We start from the raw sequence: 21,722 nt of genomic DNA, 5'->3' as shown, positions 1-21,722 counted from the left end.
CGCCACCTCGCCCGGCTAGTTTTCTTGTATTTTTTAGTAGAGACGGGGTTTCACCGTGTTAGCCAGGATGGTCTCGATTTCCTGAACTCGTGATCCGCCCGTCTCGGCCTCCCAAAGTGCTGGGATTACAGGCTTGAGCCACCGCGCCCGGCCATCATTACTTAAGTTCTAAACAACTAACTTAGAAGTGAACAACTGATTCATAAGCAGACAAATATCACTACTGGACATGGAATTCTCCCCCCCCCTCCCCGCCCCACCAAGACAGAGTCTTGCTATTTTGCCCAGGCTAGGCTCAAACTCCAGGTTCAAGTGATCCTCCCACCTCAGCCTCCCAAATAGCTAGGATAACAGGCATGCATCACCCTGCCCAGCTACACATTTGCAATTTTAAAACAAAAATATCTCATGCCAAACAAAATAACTAGCCTTATAGTGGCTCAAATAAAACAACTCAATTAAGTCACTGTTAAATTGCTTATAAAAATCAGCCATCCTCACCAATATTAGAAAGCTAACTATTGAGCCTTGCAAACTTAATATCTCAGTCGAAATAAACATAATTTCCTTTTCACTTCTGAGTTGAGGCCAAGTGATTTAAGCAACACTCTTTTGACAACTGAAGGAAATAAAGGCTGGCACAAGTTAGGCTTCAGCACAGATTGGCACTTGTTTCTTACCTCTAATGGATCCTCTTTCTCCAAGCTAGGTTACGTGCTAAGGACATAATTAAGTATGAGTCCCAACTGTTTGATCGCATAGGGTGAGAAGAGAAGAGAGGTAAAGAGCCAGGCTGCTCACCTGAATCTTCACTGTCGTAGCATGTCCTGCTGTATGACTGGAACTCAGCTTGGGGAGGCAGGTCCTGGGTGGATACTGGGGTACCTTGGGGATCTGCATAAAGCAGCAGCAGGGGCTGATAATGCCCCTTGATGCATTTGGTCACCACATCCTTCCATTTGGGCCCAATCTGAACCAGAAACAACCAAAAGAACATGACAATTATACTTCATATCCACAATTCACAACATATCTTCCTGTTCTATATTTCTTTTTTTTTTTTTTTTTTTTTTTTTTTTGGGAGAGTCTCACTCTGTCGCCGGGGCTGGAGTGCAGTGGCCGGATCTCAGCTCACTGCAAGCTCCGCCTCCCGGGTTTACTGCCATTCTCCTGCCTCAGCCTCCCGAGTAGCTGGGACTACAGGCGCCCGCCACTTCGCCCGGCTAGTTTTTGTATTTTTAGTAGAGACGGGGTTTCACCGTGTTAGCCAGGATGGTCTCGATCTCCTGACCTCGTGATCCGCCCGTCTCGGCCTCCCAAAGTGCTGGGATTACAGGCTTGAGCCACCGCGCCCGGCCCTTGTTCTATATTTCTAAAGAAAATAAAAGAGATGAAAAGACAAGAATTGGGTAAAAAGGCAGCAAAAAAGATCTCAGACCTAACACTTTTTTAATTAAATCTTTTTTTTTTTCTTTGCTAAGTCCTTTTAGAAAGCACTGAAATCCTATAGGAGAATAAAAGAATGAATAAAGTTACTTTTATTTCTGTGAACCATCAACTCAGTTGTAAAATAGGAATAAAAGTTATCAAAGGTGGATATGCTATGTGAGGGAACTTCAGCTGCCTTGGTGACCAATTTCTTTTCACAGACATCAGATTAAAGCCTTCACTAGAAATCTGCATTTCCTTAGTTTTCTCCCAAATATTAAAATCACTTTCATGAAGCTGAAGAGCAGACAGAAACTCTCTCACAGACTGCCTTAGAACAAATGACATTCAGTTTCAGAGTTCGCAAATGGCAGGATATAAAATGTCAAACTGCTTAGAATAGACAACTGAACCTCTCGGCCTTAGCCCTGTGCTGGATTCAGCTCTGTTACCACAGTGGAAAAGAGTAAGAGAACAGCCATAGAATCAATTCAACCCAGTCCTCAAACTCACCCCATCTTAAGCTTGAACCAGTCATATTTCTTAGATAATGTGCTGCTCTTGGGGTTGGACAACTAGCATAGTGGTATGTTCATAATAGATGTCCAGTAAACTTATAACTGAGTTATTATTTTAATTAAAACATTTATATGCTCTTCACATATTAATATAATCATATTTACTACTTTGTAAGGGTATTTTCAAATAAAAACCCTAAATCTAAAAGAATTTATATAAATTGCCCCAAATTACAATAATACAAAAGAGACAAAGAAAAGAATAAGGGAATTTGACAAACACTTTACTATTTGTGGAAAACACTGCTTCAAGTCTGTGGATTGGTGTAGATTAGTCACACCTTATCTCCTTATCTGCTAACCTTATCACAAGCAGCTTCCTAACTCATGCAGATTACATAAGCCACTTCAATCACAAACTCTGTGGTTTAGACAGTACCAACTTTCCTGCTTTGTCATTATAACCCTACATGACTTATACCTATCCCAAAACACATGTTACTCTGTGATGGGGCACTTCAGGGAGATAACAAAGAATAATTTACAGCAGCCCTGAGACAAAGTAGTACCCACTGGTAACTCCAAGATCTGAAATTCTGAACTTTGTATTAACCTTATAACCTCATTTGAGGCATTAGAGTGTTCCTACTCAAATCAATCAACACACACATTAAAAAAAACAAATAACAACAACCAACCATTCCTCTCTGGGGTCCTAGCTTCCAAGAAGACAAAGAAAAGAAAGAACATGGCATGCCAAAAAAGGGCTGCAGCTATGTGCAGCCCATTCACTGCATGAACTGTGCCGGATGCATGCCCAAGGACAAGGCTATTAAAAAGTTTCTCATTCAAGGCCAGGCACGGTGGCTCATATCTGTAATCCCAGCACTTTGGGAGGCCGAGGCAGGTGATCACTTAATGTCAGGAGTTAGAGACCAGCCTGGCCAACATGGAGAAACTGCTTCTCTATTAAAAATACAAAAATCAGCCAGGCGTGATGGTGCACGCCCGTAAGCCCAGCTACTTGGGAGGCTGAGGCACGAGAATCACTTGAGCCCGGGAGGCAGAGGTTACAGTGAGCTGAGATCATGCCCCTGCACCCCAACCTGGGTGACAGAGCAAGACTGTCTAAAAAAAAAAAAAAAAAAAAAAAAAGTTTCTCATTCAAAACATAGTAAAGGCTGCAGCTGTCAAAGACATTTCTGAAGTAAATTTATTTGATGCCTATGTGCTTCCTAAGCTGTACATAAAGCTACATTACTATGTGAATTGTGCCATTCACAGCAAGGTAATCAGTAATCAATCTCCCCAAGCCCAAAAGATGCTAACATCCCCACCCAGATTTAGACCTTCGAGTGCTGACCCATGAACTCCACCAAAGCCCACATAAGGAGCTGACTCCTCAGGACTGAAGAAAAACTATTTTCTAGGGGGAAAAAAAAAAAAAAGGAGATTATGCTTTCAAAAAAATACTTTGGGCCAAGCACTGTGGCTCATGCCTGTAATCCCAACACTTTGGCAGGCTGAGGAGGGAGGATCACTTGAGCCCAGGAGTTCCAGACCAGCCTGGGTAACATCTCTAAAACAAACAAAAATTTTTAACTAGCTAAGTGTGGTGACCACACACCTGTAGTTGCCGCTACTCAGGAGACTAAGGTGAGAGGATTGCTTGAACCCGGAAGATAAAGGCTGCAGTGAGCCATTATCATGCCACTGCACTCCAGCCTGGGTAACAGAGTGAGGAGACCCTACCTCAAAAAATAAAATAAAATACTTTGTCACCTATAAATACAAAACTGCTAAATGCCTGGTGAGGGGATTCAGAGGATATAATAGAAGATACACTGTTCCTATCCTCGAAGAAATAGCCATCTTCAGGGGAAGACAAGATGATACCTTCATAAATTCAACAGGCAGACAGATATAAAAATATAAAATACGCCAGGCACGGTGGTTCATGCCTATAATTCCACCACTTTGGGAGGCTGAGGCAGGCGAATCACAAGGTCAGGAGTTCAAGACCAGCCTGGCAAAAATAGTGAAACTCCATCTCTACTAAAAATACAAAAATTAGCCAGGTGTGGTAGCATGCGCATGTAGTCCCAGCTACTCAGGAGGCTGAGGCAGGAGAATCGCTTGAATCCAGGAGGCAGAGGTTGCAGTGAGCCGAGACCAAGCTATTGCACTCCAGCCTGGGTGACAGAGTGAGACGCCATCTCAAAAATAAATAAATTAAATTAAATTAAAAAATATATATAAAATACATTTTATGGAAATGTGGGGAGGTCCCGTTCGAAATTATGAAAATGAAACACTAAAGACAAATAATTATTCTTTTTTTTTTTTTGTAGTCACCAAACACTTCAAAAAGGGCTTGACTATTCCTACCTCCTTAACATGAGCATCATCAAAATACATCCATTTGCGAATCTTTGTTTGAAAAAAGAATGTAGAATAATGTTTGCCATAGTAACAGATCATTCCGACTAAGTACAGTTCAGATTGCTTGGCCCGGTCATCTGTCACTCTGAAAAACAGCTGGGGGGAAAGAAGAGAAAAGAAAGTACAGTCACATATTCAACCATCCCACATCATCTCTCAGCAGACTCCATCGACATTTCTTAAGTAAGGTACTGACTTGCTTCTCTTCCCTTCAGTTTAAGATTTTTGTTTGTTTAGATTAATCATCAGAACTTAACTTTAGCACTTTGTGAGGCCAAAGTAAGAGAATTACTTGAGGACAGGAGTTCGAGAACAGCCTAGACTAGATAGCAAGACCCTATCTTTAGGCCCAGCATGGTGGCTCACGCATGTAATCCCTACACTTCGGGAGGCCAAGGCGAACAGATTTCTTGAGGGCAGGTGTTTGAGACCAGCCTGGCCAACATAGTGAAACCCCATCTCTACTAAAAATACAAAAATCAGCTGGGCGTGGTGGTGCACCTCTGTAATTCCAGCTACTTGGGATGCTGAGGCAGGAGAATCACTTGAACCCGGGAGGCAGAGATTGCAGTGAACCGAGATCATGACACCATACTCCAGCCTGGGCAACAGAGTGAGACTCCATCATAAAAAACAAAACAAAACAAAAACACCCTATTTTTACAAAAAAAAAATTTTAATTAGCCAGGTGTGGTAAGTGCACACTTAAGTGCTAGCTGTTCAGGAGGCTGAGGTGGGAGGATCCTTTGAGCCCAGGAGTTCGAAGCTGCAGTAAGCTATAATTGTGCCATACTCCACTCCAACCTGGGTGGCAAATCAAAAACCTCTCTAAAAAAATAATTCTTTTAACTAAAAAAAAAAAAAAAAAAATTGACCAGACATAGTGGCTCATGCCTATGACCCCTGCACTTTGGGAGGCCAAGGCAAGAGGATCACTTGAGCCCAGCCGTTCAAGACCAGCCTGGAAAACGAAGCTAGATCCTGTCTCTACAAAAAATAAAAAATTAGCTGGGCATGGTGGTGCACACCTGTAGTCCCAGCTACTCAGAAGGCTGAGGCAGGAGGATCACTTGAGCCCAGGAAGTCAGTGCTACAGTGAGCTATGTTTGTCCCACTATACTCCAGCCTGGATGACAGAGCAAGACCTTGTCTCAAAAAAAGAAAAAGAAAGAAAGAAAAAAATTAACCTAAAAAGACAAAAAGTACGGAAAAGCAAGACAGATAGTGGCCAGTAAACTGGTATGGTGATGATCTTTCTTCATACCTTTCAATAATTTTCTTATCAGGGCCTATCATAAGAGGAGCCAGGAAAGTTGGATTGAAAAAAAAAAACAACAACCAGCCAGGTGCAGTGGCTCACATCTGTAATCCTGGCACTTTGGGAAGCCAAGGTGGGCAGATCACCTGAGGTCAGGAGTTCGAGACCAGCCCGACCAACATGGGGAAACCCCCGCCTCTACTAAAAATACAAAAAAATTAGCTGGGCGTGGTGGCGGGTGCCTGTAATCCCAGCTACTCAGAAGGCTGAGGCATGAGAATTGCTTGAACCCAGGAGGTGCAGCTTGCAGTGAGCCAAGATCGTGCCACGGCACTCCAGCCCCGCGACAGAGCGAGACTCCCATCTCAAAAAAAAAAAAAAAAAAAACAGGCTGGGCGTGGTGGTTCGCGTCTGTAATCCCAGCACTTTGGGAGGCCGAGGTGGAGGACCACGAGGTCAAGAGATCGAGACCATCCTGGCCAAAATGGTGAAACCACGTCTCTACTAAGAATACAAAAATTAGCTGGGAGTGGTGACGCATGCCCGTAGTCCCAGCTACTCAGAAGGCTGAAGTAGGAGAATCGCTTGAACCCGGGAGATGGAGGTTGCAGTGAGCTGAAATCGTGCCACTGCACTCCAGCCTGGCACAGAGCGAGACTCCCTCTCAAAAAACAAACAAAACAAAAAAAAAACCCTGTCTACCTGCCTACTTTCAAAAGTTTTTTTTATCAGCTGATCTCACAAATAAAATTTTCTTGTTAATAACCTAAGTAGAGCAATACAGCCATGCTGGTTATCAGCATTTCAATTCCTAACTGCCCAACACAATCCTAAGAGCTAAGAGACATATTTAAAAAAAAAAAAAAAAATTGAGGGATAGGATTCTGGCCTTGAGGAACCTATTTGGTTGAAAAAACAATCATGAAAATTAAACCTTGAGCTTCAAGTTAGTGACATGTTTAAAAAAAAAAAAAAAAAAAAAAGAACAGTACAGAATATGTAGGTCACAGAAATTTAGAAGAAATGATTGTTTTTGATGCCAGGTGCGGTGGCTCACGCCTGTAATCCCAGCACTTTGGGAGGCTGAGGCGGGCAGATCATGAGGTCAGGAGATCGAGACCATCCTGGCTAACACAGTGTAACTCCATCTCTACTAAAAATACAAAAAATTAGCCAGGTGTGGTGGCGGGCACCTGTAGTCCCAGCTACTTGGGAGGCTGAGGAGAATGGCGTGAACCCGGGAGGCAGAGCTTGCAGTGAGCAGAGATTGTGCCACTGCACTCCAGTCTGGGTGACACAGCGTGACTCCATCTCAAAAAAAAAAAAAGAAATGATTGTTTTGTTTTAAGAGACAGGGTCTTGATATGCTGCCTGGGCTAGAATGTAGTGGCTATTCACAGGCAGGATCATTGCACACTAAAGCCTTGAACTCCTTAAGCAATCCCCCCACCTCAACCTCTGGAGTAGCTGGGACTACAGGTAGGCGCTGGTGAAAAATGGAGATTTTATTGTGCACAGCCTACTCAAGTAAGATTCCTTGGGAAGAAAACCTAAAATAAGATCCCAGAAAGTTCATTTATTCTCAATCATGGCTTAATGACATTAAAAAACAACAACAAAGGCCCTCTTCAGTCACAAGATTATCCCAGACATTGGTTCCACACTGTGAATTTCATATTTTTAGGCTCAGGTCACCAACTTTTAACTTCTTCACCTACTATACCAGTTCTAGTCAGAAATGCCCCTCTTTGGACCTTACTGCCTCCCATGGTTGAATACCCTTCCCTACTCTATACTCATATAAACTAACAATAAATAGAACATACAATAACTCTTTGAATTACTGATTTATTTTTATCAGTAGCTAAGCTCTGCCTACCCTGTCTTTCAAGGCCAAGTCATCCCATTTCTTCTTAAAAAACCTTTGCCACCTATAAAAGGAGGTATATGAGCACATACCTGCATGCACAGGTATCTGTACACAAATAAACAAGTTTATCTGTCCAAAACATTATAATACTTGTCATCTAGGACATACCTGTTTGTCTAGTGCTCACTGCTCCTAAGCAATACTAAGACACAAGAACTCAAAGTGAGAGATAAAGGTAACTAACACGCACATCACCCAGCTTAAGGCAGGTTCCCAGGCTGTGGATAACATCTTCTGCTAAGTCTGAGTGGTCTGAGTCCCATACCAGCCCAATCGTGATAATCTGTGGAGCATTCATCAACACACGGCGAATCCTGATCCTCTCTCCACAGTTGCTCTGAAATACACATATAAGGCTAGTTCAACATGTTTCCCACTGGCTTTGCCTCAATCCCACTGATCAACGGTTCCCTTTCCCACTCCATGCCCCACCCCTGATTTAACTCACTGGACAGTTCCGCAGATCCCCCATGGTGCTGGCATTCTGCAGCAGCTCACCAAACATGCTTGGTGAAGGTTTCTCTCGTCTTTCCAGCATACAAATAGCCTGATTGCTTCGAGATGGGGAATAGAGGGGAAATGATGATTTGTACTTAGTTACTGCTAAATCAAACATTAATGAAAATTCCTAACTCACACGTTTGACTTTCTTCCTCTGCCCACTATACCAAAGCCCCTGACCAGGCTCAGTGTCCCATAAACACAGTGAGTACCTCTACCTGTCCCAAAATCCAAAGCTCATAGAATCCCCACTCCTCCTCCCACTTTGCTTGCCAGTACTGAGCCTAAGAAATGGGGAGGGATGGGAGAGGAAAGGAGAATAAAAGTTATTTTTAAATTACTGTTTTGCGTTCCTACAATATAGCACAGACTCAGCAATGAGGATATAAAACTATTTGTGTTTTGGTGGTGGTGGTGGTGGTGGTGGTGGTGGTGGTGGTTTTTTTGAGACAGGGTCTCGCTCTGTTACCCAGGCTGGAGTGCAGGGGCTCAATCTCAGCTCACTGAAACCTCTGCCTCCTGAGTTCAAGCAATTCTCATGCCTCAGCCTCCAGAATAGCTGGGATTACAGGCACATGCAACCACGCCTGGCTAATTTTTGACATTTTTAGTAGAGACAGGGTTTTGTCATGTTGGCCAGACTGGTCTCGAACTCTTGGCCTCAAGTGATCTGCCCACCTGGGCCTCCCAAAGTGCTAGGATTATAGGCATGAGCCACCATGCCCGGCCAGGATATAAAACTATTTGAATGCCTTCAATTAAAGTTCAATAGGCCAGGCACCGTGGCTCACGCCTGTAATCCCAGCACTTTGGGAGGCCAAGGCAGGTAGATGATTTGAGGTCAGGTGTTCAAGACCAAGCCTGACCAACGTGGTGAAACACGGTCCTACTAAAAATACAAAAAAATTAGCGGGGTGTGTACTATTTGTGGAAATAGCTGGAAGTCTCAGCTACTTGGGAGGTGGAGGCAGGAGAATCACTTGAAATCGGGAGGTGGAGGTTGCAGTAAGCTGAGATTGCACCACTGCACTCCAGCCTGGGTGACAGAGCGAGACTCTGTCTCAAAAAAAAAAAAAAAAAAAAAAAAAAAGTCCAATCAACTAAAGGAATGCCTAAAGGCACAACAGAAAATCTTGTAAGACTCACCAAAGGGAAGTGGTGGAGATATAATGTACCATCTGGATGAAAGGCAGTGGATCAGAAGTGGCACCACAGCTAGTACAAACACACTGGGCCAAAGAGAAAAAGGCAAAACCAAGCAACCATAGTCAGGAACTGTTTTGGCACCCATTTAACACCCCACATCCCAGGATAAAGTGTTCTTGAAGAAAGGTCTAAAAAAAGATGGAGCTAGAGTTCACCTGCTCAAACAATGTCATTGCAAATTTCTGATGGGAAATGCAGTGTTGGGCAGTACATATATCCTCTTTGGTTTCATCAGCAATGTGGAAGTGAATTCTCATCAGAAGGTTTTCCTGACAGGGAAAGAACAAAAGCAGTACACCAACAATATTTAACAGACAAATACATAAATTGATAAGCAGCTCACCCAGAGAAACAGCAACCTTTCTGGAAAGTAGGAATATTTTGAATTTTTTAACTTTTTAGTTTAAAATAATTATAAATTCATAGCTAATTTCAAAAATGTACAGGAGATCCCCTGTATCCTTCACCCAGCTTCCTCCAACAGTAACATCTTTGTGTTTTTTTTTTTTTTTTTTTTTTTTTTTGAGATGAGTCTTGCTCTGTCGCCCCGGCTGGAGTGCAGTGACTCGATCTCAGCTCACTGCCAGCTCCGCCTCCCGGGTTCACGCCATTCCTCTGCCTCAGCCTCCCAAGTAGCTGGGACTACAGGCGCCCACCACCACACCCGGTTAACTTTTTGTATTTTTAGCAGAGACGGGGTTTCACCATGTTAGCCAGGATGGTCTCAATCTCCTGACCTCATGATCTGCCCGCCCCAGCCTCCCAATATGCTGGGATTACAGGTGTTAGCCACCACATCTTTGATAACTATACCAGGAAATGGACATTGATAGAATCCAGACTTTATTCAGATTTCACCAGTTTTACATGCATTCATTTGTGTGTGAGTATGTATAGCTCTGTGCCATTTTATCAAGATATAGACCAGTTCCATCACAAGGCTCCCTCATGCTAGCTATTTAGAGCCTTACCTGTCCAAACCCAACCCTAACCTGTAGTAATCACTAATGTCTTCTTTCATCTCCATCATTTTATTTCAAGAATGTTATATAAATGGGATCATATACCACATAACCTTTTTTTTTTTTTTTTTTGAGACACAGTCTGGCTCTGTCACCCTGGCAGGAGTGCAGTAGAATGATCTCGGCTCACTGCAACCTCTACCTCCCGGGTTCAAGCGATTCTCGTGCCTCAGCCTCCCGAGTAGCTGGGATTACAGGTATGCACCACCACGTCTGGCTAAGTTTTATATTTTTAGTAGAGACAGTGTTTCACCATGTTGACCAGGCTGTTCTCGAACTCCTGACCTCAAGTGATCCACCCGCCTTGGCTTCCCAAAGTGCTGGGATTATAGGAGTGAGCCACTGCGCCCGGCCAGCATATAACCTTTTGATATTCCATTTTACACTTAGCATAATTCCCTTGAGATCTATCTGAGTTGTGTAAATCAATAGTTTCTTTTATTTTATAAAATACTTAATGCTTTGTATTGCTACATAGTTCTTCACGGTACAGAAGTACTATCATTTGTTTAGCCATCTACTCACTGAAGGACATTTGGGTTGTTTCCAGTTTTTTACTATTATGAATAACACTTCTATGAACATTCATAAACAGGTTTTGTTTTAATATAAGTTTTCGTTTCTGTGGGATACATGTCCAGGAATGTAATTGCTAGATCATATGGTACTTTACATGTCTAGCTTTTTAAGAAACTGCCAAACTGTTTTCCAGAGTAGCTATACCATTTTACATTCCCACGAGTAATATATTAGTGATCCAGTTCCTCAGGAGCACCTCTGATCTGGGGCCACATTTTATCCTGTGATGAGATATATATCACTGTTAAATTTTCTTTTCTTTTCTTTTTTTTTTTTTTGAGACAGAGTCTTGCTGTGTCACCCAGGCTGGAGTGCATTGGTGCAATCCAGGCTCACTACAACCTCCTCCTCCCAGGTTCAAGTGATTCTCTTGCCTCAGCCTCCCAAGTAGCTGGGACTATAGGCACCCACCACCATGCCTGGCTAATTTTTGTATTTTTAGTAGAGATGGGGTTTCACTATGTTGGCCAGGCTGGTCTTGAACTCCAGACCTTGTGATCCGCCTGCCTTGGCCTCCCAAAGTGCTGGGATTACAGGTGTGAGCCACTGTGCCGGCCTCAAATTTTCTAAATGGATGTACAGAGAGTCTTTTGAAGGCTGACGGATAGAACACAGAGTTCAGAAGAGTGAGGGGCACTGGGGGCAATGTAGCTATCTATCTAGCATATCACACTTATGCTAGGGACTCAGTTATTCCCTGATTAATTATCTGTAGAAATGGAGGAGCAGCATCAGTATCAGCATTACTTAGGAACCTGTTAGATACAGATATTCAGAGACCCCTCCACTAGGCCTACTGTATCAGAAGCTCTGGGGGTACAGCCCAGCAATTTGTATTTTAATGAGCCTTGGATCTTCTGAAGGTGAAAGCTGATATTTTATGCAATGACAAGCACAAAACCACCAGCCTAAACGAAAAATAATAACACACTGCTATAACAGAGACATTTTAGATCCCTGAAAAATCAGAGAAACTCCTAGCTCTAACTGTAGAGATAAGGACACAGTAAATTCCACCATAAAGTAGCCAGTCCCTGATGGAGACCATCAACAGCCCCACCCCATATCAAAGAGGGCCAGAGGCCAGCACTTACAAAGCACTCTGCAGCATCATCCATAATTCCCAGCTGGAAACGTTGTTCATCCTGGAAAGTCTTTGCCAGAGCACTGCGGAGAGTGTCAGATGGAAGCACTTTTTCACTACTACACTGAAACTGGTTAAAGATTCCCTGTAGGGAAGAGGTTAGACAAGAGAAAAAGTGCAATGCTGTTATTAAACTAGTATACATCCTAGTCTGTCATGCTAGCATCTCCATGATGATAGCGATACAACCAAATGTGCTTCCCATGGGTTGGCATGCTTGCAGTTAGTAATTAAAAATAAAATCAAGAGTCAGAATGAAGGGCATGATCTGTGCTAATAAAGATCCTCATTCTTTCATCTGAGTGTGATGCCAAGGACACATTAGGAGAAACCACTGTCATGAATTAATGTAATGCAGTTACCTCATTTCTTCTTCCTCTAATACAGACAGAAGTAGATGGGTTAGGTAAAAAAAGAAAAAATACATATAAACGTATCAACAAATTATTTTCTGGGGTTCATCCTATGAATCTTGACCCCTTTCTTTTAAAATTTTCAGCTAATATAAAATGACCAAAAGTACAAAGACTAATACAACAAAATCTGTGAGTCTAATACCCAGAAATAAACATTCTATCATGTTTACTTTCATTTACAGATAATGCCAAAGTCCTGTTTAAGACTGCCCCACTCTCTACCAGCCACTCATATCATAAATTTGTTGTATAATCTTGTTTTTAATAGTTTTACATATATATCCCTAAATAATACATAGGATACTTTTGTGCATATTTGTGGGTTTTTTGTTTAGTTGGTTTTTTGTGTTTCTGTTGTCGTTTTTTTGAACAGGGTCTTGCTTTGTCACACAAGCTGGAGTGCAGTGGCATGAACATGGCTCACTGCAGCCTCAACCTCCTGAGTAAATGGGACTACAGGCATGCACCACCACACACCGCTAACTTTTCAACTGTTTTGTAAGAGATGGGGCCTCACCATATTGTCCAGGCTGGTCTCAAACTCCTGGGCTCATGCAATCCTCTCACCTTGGCCTCTAAAAGTGCTGGGAGTACAGACATGAGTCACTGCGCCCAGCCCTATTAATATTCATAGGCTGAGGCAAGAGAATGACGTGAACCTGGGAGGCAGAGCTTGCAGTGAGCTGAGATTGCACCTCTGCACTCCAGCCTGGGCAACAGAGCAAGACTCCAACTCAAAAAAAAAACTGTTTTCCCATTCTGCCCTCCCACTAGCACCTTTCCTCCTCGTACATACTGAACATCTACTCCTGCAGCAGCTCAAGAACAGATTATTGTGTAACCTGCTATTATGTTCCTACAAATATCTCCATATGATGTGGGGGAGGCAGTGCCAGCAATACATATTTAGTATTCTTTAATAAGCTGTGAGGGAAATCTGTTATAATTACTCCACATTATTTTGGCTCAACCTAGAAATTTATACACAATTCCATTATAAGGTCAACGCAAGGCAGGGCAGGGCCTTCCATAATTTGTTACTGGAAGGGGAAGAATGTCTATTAGTAACCTCTTAAACTAGACCAAAAGGAATGATCTAGGTCCACAGTTAAATAATTGGATATGTGTCCAGTGACCCATGGGATTTTGAACCTTTGGAGAAATAAGGAGAAACAAAGGAAAAGGAAGGGAGAAAAAGCAGTGACTGCTTTTACAAATTGCATAGTGGCCTGATGACATCATGATTTGTTGAAAGAAGGTCAACCCAGCTTGGCAAAAACTTAGTGACCACTATTACATCCCAGCCTGTTGCTCTTCTCAATTGTTACTGGTAAGAAATTACTGCTGACATAGGCTCTATTGCAGAACAAAGGATGGATGAGGTTTGGTCCTTTGCTCAAAATCCAAAATTGTTTCCAAAACAAACCAATAGGAAATTATTTCCAGGATAGTTCTATACAAATCTGAAATTTATAAACTCCGGCCCCTTTAGTCTTCTTCAACTGGATTTCCTCAAGAATTAAGCCCTAATACTCTAGGGCCTCAACTGTTCCTAACGAAATAGCAACTCTCCTATGCATAGCACTAGCTATATGCCATCTTGGAGAGAATTAAGAAAACAGTCACTCTAATCACTTTCTGTGTTCTGTGGTTCTCAGATGACCCTGTTTGAGAAAAGTCAAGACTCCACTCAGAGATGTTATGGTGTAATGGTTAACAGACTGGATTCTGGAGCTAAAATGGGTTCAAAATCTCAACCCTGATACTTCAGCTATATGATCTTGGGTAAGTTATTTAACTTCTTTAGGGCTCAGTTTCTCTTTTAAAAGAGAGTTTAATAACAGCATTTACACCAGCCTGACCAATATGGTGAAATCCTGTCTCTACTAAAAATGCAAAAATTAGCCGGGTGTTGTGGTGAGTACCTGTAGTCCCAGCTACTCGGGAGGCTGAGACAGGAGAATTGCTTGAACCTAGGAGGTGGAGGTTGCAGTGAGCCGATATCGTGCCACTGCACTCCAGCCTGGGCGAAAGAGCAAGACTCCGTCTCAAAAAAAAAAAAAAACTGTATTTACTGCCTAGGGTTATTTGAGGATTAAATGAGTACACACACACACATACATATATATAAGATATATATCAGCCGGGTGTGGTGGCCCACGCCTGTGATCCCAGCACTTTGGGAGGCTAAGTCGGGAGGATTACCTAAGGTCAGGAATTCGAGATCAGCTTGGCCAACATTGTGAAACCCTATCTCTACTAAAAATACAAAAATTAGCCAGGTGTGGTGGCAATCACCTGTAATCCCAGCTACTCGGGAGGCTGAAGCAGGAGGCTGCAGTGAACTGAGATCACACCACTTGTACTCCAGCCTGGGCAACAAAGCGAGACTCCGTCTCAGGAAAAAAAAACAAACAAAAAAGGATATAAATGTATATATCTTAGACTAATCCTTGTCAGTGTGATAAATGCTAAATGTTAGGTATTATTATTATTATTCTATTTAGGAGTCATTTCAGGTTGCTAAAGAGCCTGTCTGTCACTGTCCTAATGCTGAAAGAAGGGATCTGAGTCAGATGCTTCTACCTTGAGCTACTTCCTCAGTCTCTGAGATCTGAGTAGGAAGAACTACACTTTTTTCTATTCTCTATTCTGTTTCTCCCATTCAAAGGAGGCATATTTCCCATGACCTAGATAACAAGGGTTTCAGTACAGAAAGGGAAAGGTCTTAAGGTCAGAGCTCTGACTGCACCCAGAGTGGGTCTGTAACAATAGATCTGGCTCCTCAGTTCAGTGGTATCAACGTCTCTATGATATAATCTTTTCTCATCTCTTAATTACAGGCAGCCTTCCTCATACACACTGAGAATCTGAATGCATTCAGAATGGTCTCTGACTACATCTTCTTTATTCTCTTATTTTAATTATTGTTGTCAGTCTTGCTCTGCTATTGTCAGGAAGAAGCAAGTGTATTACGGGTAAAGCTGACTGAGCCCGCCCAGCATGCATCTGTGGAGCTCTGGAAGAAGCTGTAGCACAAAGCCCCTCTGTTAGAGCAGCATACTAACCTCTGTGTGTCCCTCTCACATGAGCACAGGGACTGGAATGGGCCTCCTCCCGTTCTCTTTTTCACCCTCCTCCCACCTTTCCCAGAGGGAGATCCTGTTCACACCAAAGAAAGCCAAGAACATTTAGTTCAGCAGTAAGAACAGGTGGCAGCACCAATAAGGAACAAAAACTGGTATTCTTCCAATTGCTGAGTTCTATGACAGGCAGGGAGAAAGGGCAGGAAGAAACAAAACCCAAGAATCACTCTTCCTGTGGGGTCCCTGATGGTTCCATTTCAACAAGTAGAGAAAATCCACCTTGGAGTTTCTCTCTGCTCTTCTTCACAGGGTGAAACCAAAGAGGTCTTCCTTTTCATTCTCAGGAAAAGGCAAATCACTTTTTGTCTGTTAACTAGTTTCTTGGATGCAGTACAAAAGCAACAAGACTTTAATGACTAAAAGCAGGTGCTTCCCCACCCACCTCTCGTTGATTAAGCAGCAAACAATCTCTATCCACATAAGGGCAAATTAATTATTTGGATAGTAAAAAAAACCATGTAAATAAAAAAGAAGTGCCATAAAAACAGAAAGTCTTTGTGCTTCGGCATCTACAAATGCAGCTGTTGCTTAAGTATTTTTTCCCCTAAAACAGACTCTTGTCTTTAAGTGGGAAACAGCTTTTTTTTTTCTCTCTCAGGATTTCCTAGTCTTATATCTAAAAGAAGTCATGAGTCAAGAAGGTGAGGATTAAGGAGAAAGGTTGTCACTAATTTTGGTGCTTTTTGAGCTCAAGGTCTTTGGAAAGTACTCCAGTAGGCAGCCCACTTCATCCCTGCAATACCTACTGCAAAGGTGTGACAAACTTTACACCCTGCCATTAACTCTATTCTTAGGGTTTCTCTTCTCGATCTGGACTTCCCAAATCACTCATCATTTTGGCTCTCATAATCACTACTTTCGCTACATCTCCTGGGAATCACAGATCTTAACTGGCCAGTCTGGCTTATTTGTAAACACTACCCTCTGTAAGTAAGTTAAGGGAGCTAGTCCTTGAGGATCACTGACTACTGGAAAAGAGAACGTTCACTTGATTTTGTGTATTCAAAAGAATGTTGAAAGTTGTCTTTCAAGAGGGGAGAAACATTTTACCCTTTTGGCACCCAAAAATAACACAGGATTTTAACATTTTATTGTAGAAAACTTCAAACATACAAGGGTAGACAGAAGAGCTAAATCAACTCCTTTTATTTATCATTCAACTTCAACAATTATCAACCTGTGGCCAATCTTATTTCATCTATACTACCCACCCACTTACTCTCAGATCATTTTGAAACAAGTGCCAAACATTTTTCATTTGTAAATATTTCAAAATATATCTCTAAAAAATAAAAACATTTTCTCTGAAACATAACCATAAGGTTGGGAACTGTGGCTCACGCCTATAATCCCAGCACTTTGGGAGGATGGCTTAAAGCCAGGAGTTTGAGACCAGCCTGGGCAATAAGGCAAGACCTTGTTTCTACAAAAAAAAAAATTAACTGGGTGCAGTGGCATACACCTGTAGTCTCAGCTACACAGTTGGCTGAGGTGGGAAGATCGTTTAAGCCCAAGAGTACCAGGCTACAGTGAGCTATAATTGTACCACTGCACTTCAGCCTGGGTGACAGAGCAAGACCCTCACTCAATAAATAAATAAATAAACAACCATAATATCATTATCACACACACTCCAAAAGGTATTAATGCCTTAATATCATCACATATGTAATTTAATACAAACTCTTGATCTAACTTTGGGGAAGGCAGAGAAGAGCTGGCTAGTTTCTCCCTTGGGATTCTCTAACCATATATCTACCTTCTGGACTCTGATTAGAAAAGCACCTACATATCCTTTACCAGTCCCTTTAAATTAAAGTCAATTATCAATACCATATCATCTCATAACTTTAAGACTTTATTTGCATTCTGTTCATAACAATGTTTGGGACTTGCAATGGTGAGGTTAAAGACAATCATAAGCTACACATCACACTCATGCCTGCTACCACCTATGCAAACTAGAGGCAACTCACATGTGCACAAAGACAAGAGACACAGATAAACAGGAACACCAAGACTTCAAGACAATGGACAGAGACAGAGATGGGCCAAATTCACCAGAGAATGATATTGCTTTTAGTGAGAAACAATAAGCTAATGTTGAGGTTTTATAAAATATAATAGTCATTTACTAATTTTTGCCAAGATCAAAACTGCAAGACTCTTATAAATTACCAACAGTATTCAAATCAAATTTTGAGAATCAATACATAACCACTTACCCCTCAGGAAAAACTGAACGGGGAGACCCTTCTCGATAAGCACAAGGTTTTGAGATTGTCTAAACTGTAGGATCTGCCATAAATTCTGGCAAGGAAAGAATCATGATGATTCACTATATGTTTCCTTGCAGTCGTACCCCTTCTATTTGAATATCATACACAATTCTGAATTCCAAATTTTAAAAAAAGATGAAGGATTCATTTTATACTATTCAAGTTTTGCCAGTGGATAAATTAGTTGAGAATATTTAAATTAGTCACAGCCTAATAGCAACTTAAAACTAAGGGAAGGACGATCAAAGGACCATACAAATATGATCATATTCATACATAGGTGATCAAAACAATGAAGTTAAACTCAAGCAGATGATATTTGGATTAGACATAAGGACATACTTCCCTATGTGAGAGCTGTTTATTACCAGCTAAAATTTCTGGGGAATACACTAGAAATCTAATTTCCTGGTTTAAAGAATCAGTCCAGAATAATGAGTTTTCTCTTCTCTGATAGTGGCTGTGACTAAAGAACAATGAAGAACCTTCCATTTCTACAATCTGCAAAAGAAAGGAATGGATTAATAATGAACAATGAGTAATTTCTTTTTTTTTCTTTGAGACAGTCTCACTCTGTCACCCAGGCAACAATTGTGCAGTGGCACCATCTTGGCTTGCTGCAACCTCCGCCCCCCAGGTTCAAGCAATTCTCTGCCTCAGCCTCCCAAGTAGCTGGGATTACAGGCACCCGCCACCAAGCCTGGCTAATTTTGTATTTTAGTAGAGACGGGGTTTCACCATCTTGGCCAGGCTAGTCTTGAACTCCTGACCTCGTGATCCACCCACCTCGGCCTCCCAAAGCACTGGGATTACAGGTATGAGCCACCGCGCCCGGGCTGAGTAATTTCTTACATCATTTTATTCTCTGTGCTTATGCTTCAGTACACAACAGAGAAACAGGCATAAGGTATAACTTGAAAAATACTAGAGATTTATTCCCTGAATTCTCAAATTTCCCCCAATCAACAAGTGGACTACAAGCAGAACATATACCTTCCTGTCCCATCAGAACAGTCTAACTGCTCTCCACATACAGACATTACAGGATACCTTATATACAAAATTCTGCTTCCTCCCCACCCACCCCCTGCCAGCACCATTCCCAGGCTTTTATGCCTTATACTAGCATACTTAAAAGAAAAATCACTAATTGAGAAGATTTGTTTAATTTAATCAATCAATGCACATTCTGCTTTGCCTATAACAAAAAACACTCTGTCCTACATCCTGGCACGGCAAAGCCTCTAGTACAATCCCTGGAAGAGCAAAATCTTTCTGGCACACTAAATACAGAGGACGGATTTCCTCTACTGAACAGAGATAAATAAATAAGCCAACACCAAAGTCAAGTCATACCCTGGGGGCCAGGGGTGTAAGAGTAGATTCATTGTGAATAATAAATAAGACCACTGGGCTATAGGCATAACAGTAATTTAGGTTAGAAAACATATTTTAGTGATATGAGATAGAAAAAATTGGGGGCTTTTGAAGGGACAGGGTAATTAGCACACAAACTTCTTCAATTTTTCTTTTTTTTTTTGAGATGGAGTCTCACTCTGTCACCCAGGCAGGAGTGCAGTGGCACAATCTCGCTCACTGCAACCACCACCTGCCAGGTTCAAGTGATTCTCCTGCCTCAGCCTCCCAAGTAGCTGGGACTATAGGTGCCTGCCACCACACCTGGCTAATTTTTTTTTTTTTTTTTAAGACAGAGTCTCTCTCTGTCGCCAGGCTGGAGTGCAATGGCGCGATCTCGGCTCACTGCAACTTCCACCTCCCAGGTTCAAGCGATTCTCCTGCCTCAGCCTCCCGAGCAGCTGGGACTACAGGCGCATGCCACCACACCAGGCTAATTTTTGTATTTTTAGTCGAGACACAGTTTCACCATGTTGGCCAGGCTGGTCTTGAACTCCTGACCTCAGGTGATCCATCCACCTTGGCCTCCAAAACTGCTGGAATTATAGGCGTGAGGAAGTTTTATTCTCAAAAGGAGAATAAATGGGTTATTTATCAAATAAATGGGTTCAGTGACTAACCACTTCAAGACCAGCTCAAGAAGGATTTTTAAAGTCATTATTCTTTTTTTTTTTTGAGATGGAGTCTTGCTCTGTTGCCCAGGCTGGAGTGCAGTGGCTAGATCTCGGCTCACTTGCAACCTCACCTCCAGGGTTCAAGTGATTCTCCCGTCTCAGCCTCCCGAGTAGCTGGGACTACAGGCAAGCACCACCATGCCCAGTTGATTTTTGTCTTTTTAGTATAGATGGGGTTTCACCATATTGGCCAGGATGGTCTCGATCTCTTGATCTCATGATCTGCCCGCTTCGGCCTCCCAAAGTGCTGGGATTACAGGCGTGAGTCACTGTGCTCGGTCTTCAATTTTTAAGTCAGAATTGACAGGCATCATGGTTCAAAGTAAGCAGAATGACACATTGACACAAAACATTTTCAATGAAAGGCATAATTAGTAACTTGCATGCAAGATTTTGAGGCTGAATTTACTGTAGGGACTTAGTATCATATAACACAGAAAAAACCCAGTACATTTTACAGAACCAAAAGAAATGGATCATAAATACTATGTACAAATCAAAGCAATTATAAATACTGGATACAATACTATACAATTGTATACAGGCATGGGATTGTATTATAGTATATATTATAGTATACAATACTATACAAATGTATACAATACAAAAAAGGAAAGTTGGCTAGCCTCTGATTCATCTAGAAACATGTTAGTGTTTCCTTCTGTCCTTAACAGTGATTCCTAGAGTGAATAATTATGCTCCAAATAAAAGAAATCTGACTTTACAGAATTGGCAAGTCCTTATAAAGCTGACACGTGAACAACTCAGTGGTTAGGGGAACTGACCCCATACAGTTGTAAATCTGTGTATAATTTTTGACATCCCAAAAACTTAACTACTAATAGCCTACTGTTGACTAGAAGCCTTACCGATAATATGAATACATGATTATATCAATACATAGACTACTATCTACATATGTTATGCATTTGTGACATAACTTTTTCTTAATTATTTTGATAATTCCAGGCTACATGGTTTGTGAGTTTTTTCAAATTGCCACAAATCTCAAAAAAATTTACAATGTATCTATTGAAAAACAATATAAATGGACCCACACAGTTTAAACTCGTGTTGCTCAAGGGTCAACTGTATTTCAAATTGAGAAAGTTTGGAGTTTCCTGTTTTGGAAAAAAAAAAACTACAAAACAAAAATTTTACAACCAGGCGTGGTGGCTCATGCCTGTAATCCCAGCACTTTGGGAGGCCAAGGCATGTGGATCACCTGAGGTTGGGAGCTCAAGACTAGCCTGGCCAACATGGTGAAACCCTGACTCTACTAAAAATATAAAAAATTAGTAGGCCAGGAGCGGTGGCTCACACCTGTAATCCCAGCACTTTGGGAAGCCAAGGCGGGCAGACCACCTGAAGCTGGGAGTTCGAGACCAGCCTGATCAACATGGAGAAACCCCACCTCTACTAAAAAGACAAAATTAGCCAGGCATGGTGGCACATGCCTGTAATCCCAGCCACTAGAGAGGCTGAGGCAGGAGAATCACTTGAACCTGGGAGGTGGAGGTTGTGATGAGCCTAGATCACACCATTGCACTCCAGCCTGGGCAACAATAGCAAAACTCTGTCTCAAAAAAAAAATAGATGGGCGTGGTGGCAGGCGCCTGTAATCCCAGCTAGTCGGGAGGTGGAGGCAAGAGAATCACTTGAACCTGGGAGGTGGAGACTGCAGTGAGTCCAGATCATACCACTGCACTCCAACCTGGGTGACAGAGCCAGACTCCATCTCAAAAAAAAAAAAAAAAAAAAAA

General features: G+C 42.0%; 1 protein-coding gene across 15 annotated transcripts in view; it reads right to left on the bottom strand.

Moving 5' to 3' along the window:
* Positions 1–21,722, bottom strand: part of LOC108516873 (inactive ubiquitin carboxyl-terminal hydrolase 54) — a 114,091-nt gene that overhangs the window by 21,634 nt on the left and 70,735 nt on the right. For 13 of the 15 annotated variants that reach the window (XM_017854562.1, XM_017854555.1, XM_017854560.1 and 10 more), the window contains 7 exons: positions 11,979–12,113; positions 9,439–9,552; positions 9,224–9,306; positions 8,025–8,130; positions 7,767–7,913; positions 4,335–4,484; positions 802–970 (listed from right to left, as the gene is read on the bottom strand). In XM_017854562.1, coding sequence (XP_017710051.1) covers positions 802–970; positions 4,335–4,484; positions 7,767–7,913; positions 8,025–8,130; positions 9,224–9,306; positions 9,439–9,552; positions 11,979–12,113 — 904 coding nt within the window. Of the gene's footprint in view, positions 1–801; positions 971–4,334; positions 4,485–7,766; positions 7,914–8,024; positions 8,131–9,223; positions 9,307–9,438; positions 9,553–11,978; positions 12,114–15,512; positions 15,589–21,722 lie in introns of those variants that run through there. The other 2 variants (XM_017854567.1, XM_017854568.1) reach the window with 2 other exon arrangements.

Source organism: Rhinopithecus bieti, unplaced genomic scaffold, assembly GCF_001698545.2.
Source record: "Rhinopithecus bieti isolate Rb0 unplaced genomic scaffold, ASM169854v2 scaffold_36008, whole genome shotgun sequence".
Taxonomy (NCBI): Eukaryota; Metazoa; Chordata; class Mammalia; order Primates; family Cercopithecidae; genus Rhinopithecus; species Rhinopithecus bieti.
Note: the sequence above shows the minus strand (reverse complement) of the source record. Positions and strands in the feature narration are given on the sequence as shown.